A 16952-nucleotide genomic window follows, 5' to 3' on the forward strand; every position below is an offset into this window, starting at 1 on the left:
ATGCAATTAATTACTTTATGCTATGGGCTAGGGATAAATGTATAGCCTATCTTCCACATGGAATATTAACTTCATAATTATTTTGTTTACTAATGAATCCATGCTGCCTAGAATAGTGCCTAGGTTATAATGAGTACTCAATATTGATATTTTTGGAATAAAAAAATAAGTATGATTGTATTAAATCAAAATATTCAAAATGAATTAATGATCTTCAAGAGACCTAATATGTATCACAAATAGAATTTTTATACACATATATACAAATATATGTTATACACAAACATACTCTATATAAAGTTTAATGTAAAATATTTTCAATTTTATATTTGCTGTTGAATTGCTTGCTCTTGTGGGAGGCTGAATGATGATACTTCTTTAAAAAATAGCTTAAGTTTAAGACCACTATATTTGTTACTTCAAATTCATTTGCTAAACCTCCATGTAGAATTTGCTTTGTCTTTTTCCAACCAATCCACAAGTTATATTTTGTGATTCCTATACATTTGCTAAATAGATAAGGTTATTCTATCACTCTTCAAAAATGCTTTTGCTATAGAAATTTAGCTAAATATGTTAAATATGATACCACAAAAAAGGGTTTAAAAATACCACCCTCAACAAAGAAAATGATTTATTTTGCAATACCATGACAAATGTAAAAAAAAAAAATCAACAAACAAAAATAATTTTTAACTTATCTAGGAAAACAATATCCAAGATGCCAAGAACTCTGATCTTGAAATTCAAAATTTTCAAAAAGCTTTCCTACCTGGCTTGTGATGTATTCACTTTAAAAATCAAGGAATAGATTAGGAACCCTTCATGCTATTATCTATACCCCTGAAAATCATTAAGGAACAGTTTAAATTTGGTTATAAGTTCTTTATTTTGTAAACTATACATAAACAGTAAAAAAGAAAATGCATTATACTTTAAATATTACATAAAGTCAACATTAAAGGTTTTTTTTTTCAGTGTGTATAAATCAAATGGAAAGAATCCATCAATTTTACTTTCAATGAATTGTATATCGGGAAACCAGTTGATCCACTGTTTAAATTATGATACCACTGTGTAACATTCAACAGGTTTTTCTGTTTTTATTGTGGGCACAAAACCATAGGTCTGATATACTTAAAATTGATGGTGCGCCAAAATGTCTACACAGTTAATTAACATGCTAACTTAAATACAGCAATTAAAGTAATTTTTGTTACAGTTAAATCTTAAATGCTACTCTACACAGTAATCATAAACGAGTCCACATGGCAATTATGTAACAATAGAAAAAAAGAAAGAAACATATTCCATTTTCTTCATTCCAGCAGCAGTACCTTTATTGGTATTAATTTGTTAATTAGGTGTGCTTATACATTGCCTAATATCCTATATTGGTATGCATGCTAAAACCTTTCTATTTCTATTCTGCAAGGCACCATACAATACGTTCTCTAAGCTTCAACACTAGTAACAAAAATGGCATAATCCTTAGATTAAATGCAAACTTTTGTCTAAAATAGGAAATAAAATAAGGATTAAGATTTTTAAATTTGACATTGGGGCAAATGACAAACTTTTTGTGAAGATATGGTTTAAATGAACTTTTCTCTGTCTTTTTATTTTAAATTCTGCACCCTAAGTTGCTGGTCAGAAGGATAAAGAAATCTAGAAAGGTAAAGAAATCCTGCTGTTTAAGAAAATAAAAAAATCTACGTGAGACTGCTATCCAAATTGAAATAAAAATTAGAAAGGACAACTACATTTTTGACTTTCAGAATCCATGGTTTTCCAGTCTTGCTATTTTGTAAAATATCCTATCATATCCCGAATAATTTCATAATTAAAAACATCACTATTAATATAAACATGATGGAGGATTCTACAATGGTCACTTTCTTTTTCTTACCCTGTGGCATCTCTTCACTCAGCTCTCACTCACTCTAGGTTTGGAAAGATGCTACTTTGGAATTGCAATTAAGTTCATGCACATTTTTTACAGAATCCTTGCGACCCAGGTCACTAATAAGTTATTGTAAATTTAACTTAGAATATCTCTCAGAAAAATAACACTATACTACCTCAAGCACTGGTTGTTGTTCTGTTTGTGGGAGAATTACATAGTTTGTTCTTATGAAAATTTGTTTGTTTATATTGGTAGCTCTTCATAACTTTCTTTTGTCTGGCTAGACTCCATATATGTTTCTTTTCCTCTAAGGCATATAAAAACTCGAAGTAAATGATTCTTATTTAAACATAAAGTTCTATGACTTTAGCTGCAATGTTTGAAATAATTATACAAAATATACGTGAGATTTAGAATCATTTCCTTTTGGGGCAAGAAGGTAATTCTCAATAGCCTATTCACTTTGTCAATAATAGAAACGTAGAATTTATTGATTTCAGCTCTCATCAATCAAATGTATCCATCATGGTCATCACCATCATCATCATCATCCCCCTCATCTTCATCATCATCTTCAATTTCATCTTCATCATTCATAATATCATCTTCGTCATCCTCATCATCAGCCCATTCATGGAAGTCTCCACTCGCAAAATCTCCCGAGATCTCAAAATCAATAGCTTAGGAAAAAAGTAAACATCAATGTTATTTGACTGAGTAGTAGGATAATTTCTGAGGTATATAAAATTCTGATAGAGATTGAAGAAATTAATAACATTATTTACTCTTTAGCTTACTTAACAAAGATAAGGGAAAACCCATTTTCTATCATTTGTTGAAATTTCTGTGCTAAAAGCCTCATTACTGAGGTCTGATATGTAAGATTTCCAGTTCAGTAATATTGATCTCAGCCCAGTTTTTATAGAAGGCCATGTCAAACTTTGAATCTTATGAAGAATTTAAAATTTCTTCTACTAGTGTGGTAGGCAAAATAATTGTCCCCCAAAGATCTTCACTTCCTAATCGCTGAAACCTGTGAACATGTGAGCTCACATGGTAAAAGGGACTTTGCAGTGTGATTAAATGAAGGACTTTGAGATGGAAAGATTATCCTGGATTATCCTGGTGGGCCTGGAGGATCACTTGCATCCTTAAAATTAAAGAACCTTTTCCACAGAGAGTCAGAGGGAGATGTCATTACAGAAGAATGGTCAGAGAGATGCAATGTTGCTAGCTTTCCAGTTGGAGGAAACGGCCCAGGAGCCAAGGAACGTGAGCAGCTTCTAGAAGGTGGAAAAGCGACGGAAACAGATCATCCTCTAGAACCACCGGAAGGAATGCAGCCCTGAAGACACCGTGGTGTTTAGCTCGAGGAGACCCAGGTTGGACTTTTAACACACAGAACTGTTAAGATAATAAATTTGTGTGGTGTACAGCCACTTTTACAAGAATTTGTTATAATAATAGCAATAGAAAACTAACACAGCTAGCCAGCACTTCTTAAAATATTAAGAACTATATTCATTACTATTTATGGAGGCAATAATGCACATGTATCTCAGTATGTCAACATCTCTAATGTTAATGAGCATTTATTTTCTACCCTTTGTATTATTTTAGTCTTATAATTCTATGGTAGCTAATTAGAACAAATCTTATTAATGGAATCCAGTGCTTATAAAATAATTAACTTCACAATACAACACACTGAAATTCATATCGTATGTGAAGAAAATGTTGTTTCTTTTCTCTGACTTCATGTATTTTCTTAATAATTTCAATACACTAAGACATGACTAATTCTGAGAAAACTCAGAAGTCTCGTTCCCAAAATAATTTCCCTGTCCACTTATTGAATTCATCCCCATTTAATTTTTATTTATACCATAAAAAATTAAAATTCTTTATCCATCATTGATAACTGAAGTAATTAATAATACAACTAGTTTAAAACTACATAGTACAAAGACATGTTCTGTACAGGTTAAATTATGTTAGGTAGTTATTGAGACTACTCCATTCTACTTAAATCTAATAACAGGCCAGAAAACAAAAGCCAAGCTATTGCAAATGTTATGGAATACATAAATGCAGAACGGACATTTAAGCATTAAATGAGATTCCTTTTATATTGTTTACCATTTATTTCTAAACAATCACAGTCTATCAGTTTAAAAATTACATAAAGGAGACAAACATTTTCTAAAATACAAGACTGACCAAGTAATTTATTTTCATCTTTGGTTATTTGTATTTGTTGAAACACAATCCATTAATTCTTAGTGTATGTGCGTGCATGTGTGCATGTGAGCATATGTGTTTTTGTGTGTGTGTGTGTACAACTAAGTGGCTTTTGTTGTGAAAACTCTCCATAGTACAAACAAAAATCTGATTTTATACTTGCATTCTGGAAAAATATTTTATGAAACAAAAAAGATGCCACATTTAAAACTTTAAAATGCATGTATATGATGCTCAACTTAATTGTACTATCATTTTTAGGTATATACAAAAAATGCATCCTCATAAAAAGAATTAGAATACTAGTTACAATTACCCTTCAAATAATTAAACTATATTTTTCTCACCCAAACATAAGGAAACATGCTCATATAGATGCAATTTATGGACCTTTACTTTAAAAAGGTTTGTTTTTATTTTGTTGGTACACCTACATACTCCCTAAGTCAACTTCTCCAAAGAGATACAGACAAAAGCATGCCATATGGGGACATGGAACACACTACAGTTAGCTGACTTGAATATAATGGATGACAAAGGTCATCTTACCTGAGAGGGAAACAGAAGGTATTTAACATTCTTTCTGTATTTGAAGTAGTAAAAGGAGCCTTCCTTTTAATTATTCTCCCTCAAAATATCTAAATTATACAATTCTATTTATTATTTGTACATGTTTTTAATGTGCTAGGAGTGAGTCTTTTTGTCATCCCCCCAATATATTCTACAGTCTTTGCATAGAGTACATCCTCATTAAATGCTTGAACAAATGAATGACATTCTTAAGTACTTATTCTGTGCTTGAGAAATTGTTAAATAAGTAACCATTCTCCTTACCACAATCTGCAACACCATTTGTTCTGGATCCCATGACTTCATTTCCATATCTGTCAACACACCAGCACTGCCCAACACTGCCATGGCATTGTGTTGGCTTGTAGTAACCATCTTCATCACAAAGGGGGATGTACTGTCCTACGAAACACACACACACACACACAATATGAATAAGTTGTGTTCCTTTTTGATTGTCATCAATTGTGCATTAATTCACTCAAGACATACACCTATTCAGTTCCCACTCCAGGCTATGAACCAGTGGGACACATAGAACAAAACAGGTAAGGTCACTGCTGTCATGGAGCTGGCCGTTGTCATAATAAACTGCTTACGTCTCTTTTGTTAAACAAATTTACTATGGTTCTATTTCTTGCTTTGTAAAAGGTAGTGCTTTCAGAGGTACAATATAGAATTAGAATCTGATGAATGCCATTCATATTAAGTCATTCAGACCATTTAGCATGACACACTGGACCCTTCAATGTCTCATCACTGCCAATTTTCTATTTTCATTTCCCCAAATTTTCATTCATGTATTCCAAGCTCTTTCCACACCAAGCTAACTGTTTTCCCCTGATTTAATACGGCTTCATCTCTCTATACACCTTTTTCTCATCTGGAATCCCTCTCCTTCACTCCTTCTTCCATCTTAGGATGACTTAAATGTGATTCCCTAATATGATGACTTCTCTTAAGTTGGAGTATATACTTTCTAATATACTCCTACCATCGTATGCGTGCGTGTATGTGTGTGAGTGTGTGTGTGGTTTGTCATTGTATGCTTTCACTGCTACACTGTGATATCCTGTATATTGGGAATTTTAGGCTCTCTTGGTTTTATATTAACAACTTTTAAATTCTGTCTAGTGGGAAAGATAGACATTTATTTTCATGTCTATAATATCTAACACAGTACCTGGCACATGGCTAGTGACAAATGTTTAATAATTTAGAAATGAATTCACATTCTTCAATAAACACTACACCACTACAAGGTAAGCTTTAGGAGATTAGAAAATTTTCTTATTTTTCCTGACCATTTTTTTCTCAGTGACTAGTTGTACTATAGTCACTAGGTGAAAGAAAAAAAAACATGATTGAATATATGGATAAATCACGAAAATCCTTCATTTGTCTTGTAACCATGTGAGATCATAATTGTACCCTTTTAAAAAGTTTCAAAATTATGATATATAATCAATTTAGTTTAAAAATTGTAATTCACTTGAAAGATTTGAACTGCTAGTCTTTCAGTGAGGTCGACAGAATGTCACCAATATAGAAAACTTGAGAACACCTTCTGTGGATTTAAGGCCAGCAAAAATAAAGGAAATTTGCAACATTCTTATCCCTACCATTTAAAAAACTACCACAATTTCACATATTTGACATAAAAATGTTGTGATGTATAATTATCATGACCGTTTAATTTATCCTTTATTCCAGTACACTTTGAAAATGAAGGAGAGCATTATTAATAATTATGCTAATGTAGGGGAAGATTGGCACAGATGTCAGCTCAGGGCTAGTCTTCCTCAAGGAAAAAAAAAGAGGAAGATTGGCAATGGATGTTCGTTTAGGACAAATCTTCCTCAGCAAAAACAAAGAAGAAAAAAGAAAAAGAAAAAAGAATTATGCTAAAGCTGCAGACATTAACCAAGACTGAATCTGCAAATTGTCATATGTCAATATGACATATATCATCCTACTCCATTATAACAACAGATCAGATTTGAGATAAGTAACATTATCCTACCCAAATCAGAAGAAATATTTAAGTTGAGTCCTCTCTAATAATGACTCATTTTTATTATGGAAATAGAATAAAGGTAACTCTTCCCCAAATGGGCGCTAAACATGTTTTCATTTTTTTGTAACTTCAGATAATCAAAGCTTGAATTTTAATAGATTTTTGTTACTAATAGACGCTGATCAAGTCTAAAATATTTTTTAGTTGAATTTCAGTGGTTTTTCCTATTGTACATGGCTAGACTTTGATTTGTGGAAACAAATAACCCCCTATGTATGAATGTATTATTTCTACTTGCAAAAAGTAGTATGGCATTCATTTGGTACAGAGTTAAGAGAAACATGACATATTGTAGGTTTTATCACTAGCAATGATTCACATCTAAAAATGCTGTATTACAAAAAATTAGCCTTTTTATTTTGAACTATGAATTTTCAAGTAATATGAAAAACCTTTTCATCAAAACATACAATATTATAATTACAAAGATAACATAGCATAATATAATACAGATTAATCAGATCCAAAAACATTATAAAATTATGTGTCACTAAATACACAAGGGCATTAATATACATTTTAAAAAATGGCATATGTAGTGTTCTGTATTGGATTCTAAAATAGAAAAAGGACACCAGTGGAAAACCTGGTGAAATCTAAATAAAGTCTGAGGCTTAATTAATAGGGTTATAAAAATGCTAATTTCTTAGATTTGACTAATGAGCAACGGTTATTTGATACGTGGTAAAATGGTAACTGCAGGCGAAGCTGGGTGAAGGGTATATGGAAATTATGTACTATCATTGTAAATTTTTCTGAGTCTAAAATTGTTCCAAAACAAGTTCATTTAAAATTTGTATGTTTATAAGAACAAATAAAATAATCATATATGATAGTTTAATAATCTCTTGATAGCCAAATATTCCAATATTTCAAGGCTTTGGGTGAAATCTAGAATTTATCTATCTATCTATCATGTATCTAATACATACATTTACTTACTAAAAGTAAGTTAATAAAACTGCTGATGGAAAACACTAAAAAATCTGGCAAAGTGCCCCAAGGTACCAAGAGCATGCTTTTACCCCACATCTATCTATTTATCTATTTATCTAGCTATCTTTCGCTCTCTCACTCTCTCCATATGTATGTCATCAATTCTTGAATTATTAACCATGGAAGTAGAATTGAAATTTCTGCTGATGCTTTAACTTTAGCATTGTTTAAATCTCTTTTTTACTTAATAACTTTCAAAATGAACATTATATTAGGGTAATAAAACAGACATAATATCTTTCAATAGGTAAGATAATAAAAGTAAGTTTAATGGCTTTCAAAAACTTCATAAATTTTGTTACTGAAATTTAGTGTAGTCTATCTTTGTTGGATTGATATTGATTTTATGTTGCTGTTTCCCTGGGGTTATTTATGTAAGCAATAAAGGCTTCAGAAGAATGATCTATTACTCACCTAGGAGCTTCTTTATCCCTTGCCGCTTCTGAATATTGCTGAGCTCTGTCTGGCAAGGTGGGTCTGCAATGACATTAAAAGTATTACTTAAGGAGTACAGTTAAGCAAAGAAAGTGCAATTTCTATGATATTAAACTTGAGCTAGTTTTTACATGGCTTTAGAAGCCACATATTACATATCAGTTATTCTACTCATGGACACACATACATATAGGTATAGAGAGAGAGAGAGAAAGAGAGAGGTTTTCCTAATTATTAATATTAGATTATCTTATTTTTCTCAGAATGACAGAATTAGATTAAAAGAAAGAGAATGGTATAAAATACTTATATGATGGAAAATTATTTTTATCATTTACTTTTCAAAGATCCATCAACTCAGCAATGTAAATCCAACCGATGACCTGCTGCCCAAACAATTAAGTGATTATGTTTCTCCCTCATTTAAAACAGCTTCTATGATATAGAGAAACAGCTTTGCATTAAAAAAGTAATCTACCAAAAAGGTAATGTTTCTTGCAAGTTACATGAGAGACACTATTATAAATTTTGATATTGAATATTATTGACAGGCTTTGATCTGTTTGGTTTCACCCAGATGCTTCAAGAATATATGCAACTTGGAAATAGGATATAATATGCAATAATTTCTGATAAGCTATCTTTAAAAAAATAAACTCAAGGGGTAGTCCCCATATCCTAGTTGTTAAGTTAAGCATGCTCCTCTTTGGCAGCCTGGGTTCGGTTCCTAGGAGCAGACCTACATTGCTCATCTGTCAGTGGCCATGCTATGGCAGCGGTTCACATACAAAAAGGGGAAGATTGGCAGTGGATGTTAGCTCAGGGCAAATCTCCCTCAGGAAAAATAAATAAATAAATAAATAAAATAGACAACACATTAAGCCAATTTGGAAATAAATATTTGTCCATTTTTCAAACTCAACTACTTAAAGGAGAACGCTTTCAGAGAAGTCTAAATTCTAAATAGACACAATATAGTTTGGCTCATGTTATTTTTATATATAATTATATATATTCCTATATATAATATATATTCTTATCTGAAAATAGTTCAATGTATTTTGTACACCTATTATAAAAATTTGCTAATTTACTTGCTATATAAAAACTCATAAACTACTGACTAGTACCTATTTTCCTACACTACAACTTTTTATAAAAAAGGCAAGGTATAATTAATTCAAATAATTTAAAAATCCTTTAGTATACCTACATCACAATATTCAGTTATTAAATTTGCATGTAAGTAACAAAGTAGAATGAGGAAATGAGACAAAGTGCTTAATATATATATAGTAGTTTAATATGTATGGCCAAAAAATGTTTCTCCTTGGGAAATCCAAAATGTGAAGGAAAAGTAATTTGTTCGAAAAGCCTAAATAATTACCTTATTGTTCTATTTCATTTTGAAATTGGCCCAATTGACTCCTCTGTTTTTCCTAATAATCTTGTGAGTCTCTTCTACTAAGTATTAAAGGAATAGGAATCAAGTTGCAATGTATGGGCTTATAGAATAGACATTTTCAAATCTACTGCCTTCCAGATATGACATTTAGAACCAAGAGGAAAGATTCTAGCTGAAGTCTCAATACTATATCAAAAGAAATTCTTCTAGTTGCTATGGGCCAATTATTATAAAGCAGAAGTAATATTTCATATATTTTCACTGAAAAATCCAAGTACATTTGAATCTGCCTCTTGATTAGTAATCTCACTAAATAACTCTAAGTACTGTCCTACAAACTCTGTGTAGGGAACATTTTAAGATTTTAAGAGAAATCATGACAGAGTAGGCTGTTCAAGTACATACAATAGTTTTCCCATTATTTATAAGGCAGCTCTCTCTGGCCTTTAACTCAGGTATACTCAGAGTGCCTAATTGAGGTTTCTCCTATTATTTAAACTCATTTGCAAAGATCTAGATGAAAGGGTGGTAACCTAACCAATTGCATGAAGGCTTGGACTCAATTAGACTATGAATACTCAGTTTAGGGGATAGGCACAAATTTTTATCACAAGACTTATTTCCCCTAATCTGTTTACCACCTAATAGTGTTTTAACTTTATGGGAAATTCAGAGTTTATATGCTTAAAATTGTGTGAGAATCGTGAATTAATAAAAAATGTTTTAATTTTAATCATTGAATTTACAAGTAATTGTCCAAACATTAGTTTAGAGAAACAAGAAAAAAAGAATGAAAAATGTTTTAAATAGTTAAATTTCAAAATGTTTTTGAAAATGACATTGTTCATTTTTTTGTATTCTGGATTTAAAAACTTAAACCCTTATATTGGACCATTCACATATTATCTATACTAGGGAATGATAGTTTCAATATAGTGATAACAATGCATTTTTATTTTCCCACACAATTTCGAACTGAATAAAATGTCTTTGGGAAAAATAAATAAGGGAATATTTATGCTTACAATAGTTATTAATATACCAATGTGTTTTTTCTATACTCTCAACTAGTCACTGCTAGGGAGCATATTTTTATCAGTTGTCAAATACATACAATTTAGAGTCAAAACTGAAAAGAAAGTAGACATTATAGAGGTTTGTGAATGACCCTCTAAGTTGGTAGCATATGGTTGCACAGGCTGTGTACTGCACAACTCCAAAGGGACACCATCCACCTCCATTCCAATATGAAAGGTGCCCTGGAGTTGTACAGCAAGGCAGCCCTCTAACTTCCTTCTTAGGAAGCCAGTGCCTTTATTTCCTTTTCTTCTCAATATTTTATTATTCATATAGCCTCCCACAGAATGGATATACTTGAATAACTTTATTAGGTTTATTTCATCTGTAAAAATTTCAAATATTCATAATACCAAACGACAAAATTTTGTGTATTTAGCGTCTTTCATTACATAGGAAAAGCATCTTTTGTAAAATTAATACATGACCTACAATTTGATATATTTTTCTGTAGATTAAATATATAAATAACCTATAAAAATGTCATTTATTTTCATTGTAGTCCTAAAAAGTATTGGATATATTGTTCACTGAAATAACACTTGCTGATGTTACCTGTAGTGAATAGGATTGCCAACAAGTTGCACAGCGATGCCCCTATGACATTTTATATCTAATTACTTTGCAAATTCTGAATATAGAATTAAAACTACTTGGAGACAGAAGTCAAAGACACTAGTTTCACATCCCAGGTCCTGCACCCATTCTGTAATGTGAAGTTATTTAAGATCAATAAGCTTTGGTCCTTAGCCATAAAATGGGAATATTTTCACAGGGCTATTTGGATAATAAATAATTTTATGTATAAGAAAGCCTAATTGGACCTGAATAAACGTTGGTTTTCTTTCTCTTTTCTGGATCTTACACAACAGGACTTTCAATAAAACAGCAACTAGTAATTGACTTACTCTTTTAAAGCAAAGTCTTAGAATATCCTTCTACAAAAGTAAGTTGTTAGCACCTAAGGTGACCAAAATCTCAAATTAATATTCCTCTTACTCATTCTTTCGTACTTAGAACAAAGAATTATACAAACCACAATCATATCCATTTTGTATTGCTTAATTGTCATGATTTCAGAAAATTAGTCATAGAAACAAATCCGTATTTTAATTAAAAACACTTTTTCCTTGGAAAACTACAAGTATTTCACTTTCTTGAAATTTTACATTCTCAACCTCATTTATTAAAGTTTTGAGATTAAACTTAATTTTATATTTTTGAAGGGTATTTTTAAAAAACACAATTACTTTATTTTCCAACATTATACAACTACAGTCTTGATTGCAATTTTAAGTCAATCTGGATTAATAATACCCCATTATACACTATTTTCTCTCTCTCTCTTTATATATAATATATGTATATACACTCACACACATACATTACTCTAATTATAGTAAACTTAAGCATTTGGTGTTTTTACTGAAAAAAGAAACAGGAAGAACATTCTTTTATAAGGGGAAATGTTAAGAATATATTTTTAAATTAACGGTTATTCTTTTTCATGAAATTACTTAATGGACTAATTCAATAAGCTGGTTACCCCTAACAGCTTTTGTAACATTTTCTAGCATATTAAAGTAATGAATATAACTAGCCAAACTCTCCTAAGCTTTTGGAAGTTTGTATAAATCCTTTTGCCAGCTCAGGTACAATTTATTAAATTATTTCCACCATTTATTAAATGACCTCAGAGAATATCTTCAGGTGACTATAAAGATTTTAACACTTTGGAAGAATACTGCTTAATAAATGAAAAAGTACGTAAAGCAAAATTTTTCTTTGGGGATCTTTAATCAGTTCTACAATTACTGTAAAATGCAGGAATGTTTTAAGAGAAAGTACTTATTTCTGTAGAAGAAACATTCAGAGTTATCCAGAATATCTTTAAATGTTCATGTATAAACACTTAAATATGTTGTCATAACACTCAAAGAAAAACTAAAATAACATTTGTCATAATGACAAAAGATCACATGTTTTTTATGGCAGTTTACCCAGATTCATTTCTTTATTCTTTAAATGATTTAAGTGTATACTAGTCATTAAAACTAGAATGTAGTTTTTTAGGAGTGTTCAACCCCTTAGAAAGCACGTATATAATAGTAAAGTCAACAATGTGTATGTGTGTTTGTGTGTCTGTGAGTATGATTTAGAATTTTTTTTTTTTTGAGGAAGATTAGCCCTGAGCTAACATCTGTGCTCATCTTCCTCTGTTTCACATGTGGGATGCCTACCACAGTGTGGCTTGGTAAGTGGTGCGTAAACCCATGCCTGAGATGCAAACCGGTGAACCCCCGGTTACTGAAGTAGACCATGCAAACTTAACTGCTATGCCACCAGGCCGGGCCTTGGTTTTAAATTTAGAATATCTTAATAAAGCAAATCTAATTTTTAAAGTAGTTTATAAATAGTTAAGCTACTCTACAAACCCTACTGTTGACTCACTACTAATCAAATTATAGATAACCATTTCATCCCTAATTACTAAACTATTACTGATACATGAAAAAGTAATTGAGATAGTAAAATGCCCTATGTAATGTGTTAGTTTTCCATATGAAAAACTGAGAATCATTAAGATAGTTTAAAGTAGCTTGTTCATTCTCTTAGCTGTCAAGGATTTTAAAAATACAGTGACAATAGCAGGTGTATCCCATTAGACTAATTTCCAGCTTGTTTGTAAAATTAGCATCAAATTACACATATCATTGTTTCCTTAGTGTACCCAAACTTCATCATAATGCGAGTTTTTTGGATCTGTTTCCCTTACATACTTACTTTTAATTATCATTCAGTCGATTATGTAAGCATGACTCATTTTACATTGTGTTTACATTTTCTAATAAAGAAGGATGCCAGAAGAAGTAGCATCATTCTAACTCTTCAGGTTACCTCGCCCCTTCCAGAGAATCAAGACACTTTCTTTGCCAGTGAATGTTTATAAAGCTAAGTTATTTTGAAAAGTTTGAAAGACTAAGTCATTTTAAACTCACTTGAGTAAAAATAACTTTATGGTGAATGCTGTGGTTCATTCAGCTCACTTAATAAGATCACAAAATAGAATATTAAAACTCCACAGTATAGTGATAAAAAACCCATTTATTTTACACCATGGGCAAAGCAGATAGCAAATTAATTTTAATGATTACTTTTAATATCTATGTTCTCATATCTCTATGTGCTTCTTGGTGGTTCATAATAGAAACTTTAATGAAGTGCATTAATATAAAATATTAATTACTATTTTTCGTCTTATTTAGCATGTTTTGCATCCTTAGTAGAGTTATATTGTTCAGCACACTGCTTATTGGCTCTTTTATTAACTACTCTAATAAGAAAAATAGCTACCAAAATGAATGGGGTATAGTGTACTTTTTTTTTTTACCAAGAAGGAATAGATAAAATTTGACATGCAGGTCAGCTATCTGCATCAGTAGGTGTCTCATCTTTTACCTTGCTGTCTCTGGAAGCAGTAGCACCATTCGTTGTTAGATATCAAACTGTCCTTGTACGTGTCACAAGAATTGAAGAATGCCTTCGTACACTGTTCATTCTTATCAAGGTAAATGCTCCCGAGCTCTGACTGGTCCAGTAGCAGGTCGTAGTTTGTATCAAGTCTGTTAAACATCCAGCCAAGCGAATCCTTGCAAATTGGCAAAATACTGGTATCAAATCCTAAAAGTAACGACAGAAGAGGATTAGCTAAATTTGAAAGTCACCATCAGCAGCAAGGAAAATAAAGTAACATCATAGTAGGTTTGTGTAGGGCACCCACTCGACAGTCAGAAGAAAGACTTAAAGTTCATCTTGGGTAATTTCTTTCAAAGTAAAGTGGGGCTAGCAATACCTACCTTTCAGGATATTTGTGAAGTTTAATTACCCAGAACATAAAGCATTAAGTGCTATTTAGTCATTCATTCAATGGCAGTCACTATTGTAATTGTATTATATATTTACTATTCATTTTATTGTTCAAGCTTTTTCTAAATAAATAGGTTATCATGATGAATACCTTATTAGATGTATATAGGTATTATTGAATAATAATATCCTATTAATAAGGAAATAAAATCCATTTTTCATTCAAAGAAATTACAGTACCTTTTAAACAAAAGTATAATTTATACATAATAAATAATAACTTCGATAATGCTCTGTGTCTTGGTAGAACCATGGTGATTTGATACTTCACAAACATTAGCCAAAGAAAGAAGAACCACGGTGTAATTTACACCACCACTCTGCCTCTGTTCCCTTTAAAGCAATTTTTACAACCACAAATATGCTATATCGGATGGGAGCAGATACAGAGAGAAGACAGAACTGGGTTTGTATGCAAGCTACATACCGTCAAAGTGCGGGCTACCCTGAGTGAGCCACAGACCTCGCAAGGGTCAGTGTCCTAAACAGTGTCGGATTCAACGTCAGTGTTTTGAAACATAATTTAACCAACTACTTCCAACAATGCTTATTTGTCAGGTTTAAGTTAGCTTTACCATATATTTTGTGAATCCAGTTTTAGTTTTATTTGCTATTTTCTACTCATTACAAGTAAAAGTAAAACAACAAGTCGCTTAATTGGTATGAAAGAGATGATGTGTTCGGAGATATAGAAACTTTCTGAAAACTGAAGAGCAAAACGATTTAACCTTCAACAGCAGAGGCTGAAGGGTAGTTTAACCATTTATGAGTGGAGTTTTCTCTCGGATTTACTTAAGTTTCTGTTCCAGTCGTACATACAGTCGGCGCTCTGTCATCCACAGGTTCCACATACGCGGATTCAGCCAACCGCACATAGAAAGGCCTACAATGACTGAGTCTCTACTGAATATGTACAGATTTTTATTCTTGTCATTATTCCCTAAATAATACAATATAACAACTGTTTATATAGTATTTACATCGTGTCAGGTATAATAAGTAATCTAGAGATGATTCAAAGTATGCAAGAAGATGCGTGGAGGTTGTGTGCAAATCCTATGCCATTTTATGTAAGTGACTTGAGCATCTGTGGATTTTGGTATCTGAAGGGGTCCTGGAACCAATCCCTCCTGGATACTGAGAGACGATTGAAGACTATTTTGATGATTTTAGCTTGTTATACTTCAAGATGTAATAATAATTGCAAATAAAAATATAAAAATTTAGGATTTAATTTTTAAATCCTATTTAGCATTTTCAGGGCGTTTAGGATTAAAAATTAAGTAGGGACTGACTCTAGGAGGTTTTTGAACTTGAGAAACTCATAACTTCACCACCTTTTTGGGATGCGTTTTATTAATGTATTCAGAACATACTTCATGCTTTCTACCTGTGCATCACCATGCGAGGTAATAGGGATCAAAAGTCAAAGAGGTATTTGTGACACTTTCATAAAAGCATAGAGAAAGAAATTCAGTGTTTTTTTAATTATTATTTGCATTTTTCTTTGTAAAATTGTTTGTAAAACCAAAATAGAATTCTCCCACTCAAACAAACAAACAAATGGCAAACATAAATTGCTCATTACCTATTTACTGTCCAGGTCCTGACCTTGGTTCTGGGAATATGGGGTTAAAAATATAGATAAGGCTCTATTCCCTTGGAGTTCACTTTAAAAATAGCATGATTTGAGATGTTGTCTGAAACTTTTTTTTACTGCCTGAAGTTGTCGAATGCTCAGAGATTAAGTGAAGAAAGCAACCTGTAGAAAACAAATACACTAAACTCTGCAAAATTGTTACAAGAAACTTCATTCTTGGTGTGAGATTTCTGGTATGACATTGAAGCACATCCTCCCACCCAATCTCATTTTCCTGGGCGATGGAGAAGCCTAATGGTGATATATCTGCCTTTATGAATAAAAGATATGGGAAGAAGACAGAAGAGGTATTACCTTTTGGTGAGCATTCAGAGTTAGTAAAAAGAGACTACCCTCTCCCTTTACCTACTTGCTGAGAATAGAGGACTCAACTGGTTTGTCTCCCAAAGCTTAGCATGGAGGGCTCTAGAGAATTCTAGTAAAGTCTACAAGTATCTGCAAGAAGGAGAGATGGACATCTGACTGCCAGGTGAATATCTGCTTCTCTACTTTTTGACTAGTCCTGTTACGGCCAAAGTGGGAAAAGGACACGGGAGAAAGACAGTTAAGTACAGTCGTGCAGATAAAAGGCGAAGACCAAAGACTGCTCTGAGATTCAGCCAAAGCCTGAAGGCTTGCTCTCGGCGCTGGGAGAGGGGGTGGGCAGAGGCAGATGAGA

General features: G+C 32.0%; 1 protein-coding gene across 3 annotated transcripts in view; it reads right to left on the bottom strand.

Annotated features, from left to right (window-relative positions):
- Positions 1 to 870: 870 nt before the first annotated feature.
- SPOCK3 (SPARC (osteonectin), cwcv and kazal like domains proteoglycan 3) overlaps positions 871 to 16952 on the bottom strand; it is a 468925-nt gene continuing 452843 nt past the window's right edge. For all 3 annotated transcript variants that reach the window (XM_070505032.1, XM_014851442.3, XM_070505033.1), the window contains 4 exons: positions 14167 to 14388; positions 8205 to 8267; positions 4982 to 5119; positions 871 to 2586 (listed from right to left, as the gene is read on the bottom strand). In XM_070505032.1, coding sequence (XP_070361133.1) covers positions 2417 to 2586; positions 4982 to 5119; positions 8205 to 8267; positions 14167 to 14388 — 593 coding nt within the window. In that variant the 3' untranslated portion in view covers positions 871 to 2416. The remainder of the gene's footprint in view (positions 2587 to 4981; positions 5120 to 8204; positions 8268 to 14166; positions 14389 to 16952) is intronic.

Source organism: Equus asinus, chromosome 3, assembly GCF_041296235.1.
Source record: "Equus asinus isolate D_3611 breed Donkey chromosome 3, EquAss-T2T_v2, whole genome shotgun sequence".
Lineage (NCBI taxonomy): Eukaryota > Metazoa > Chordata > Mammalia > Perissodactyla > Equidae > Equus > Equus asinus.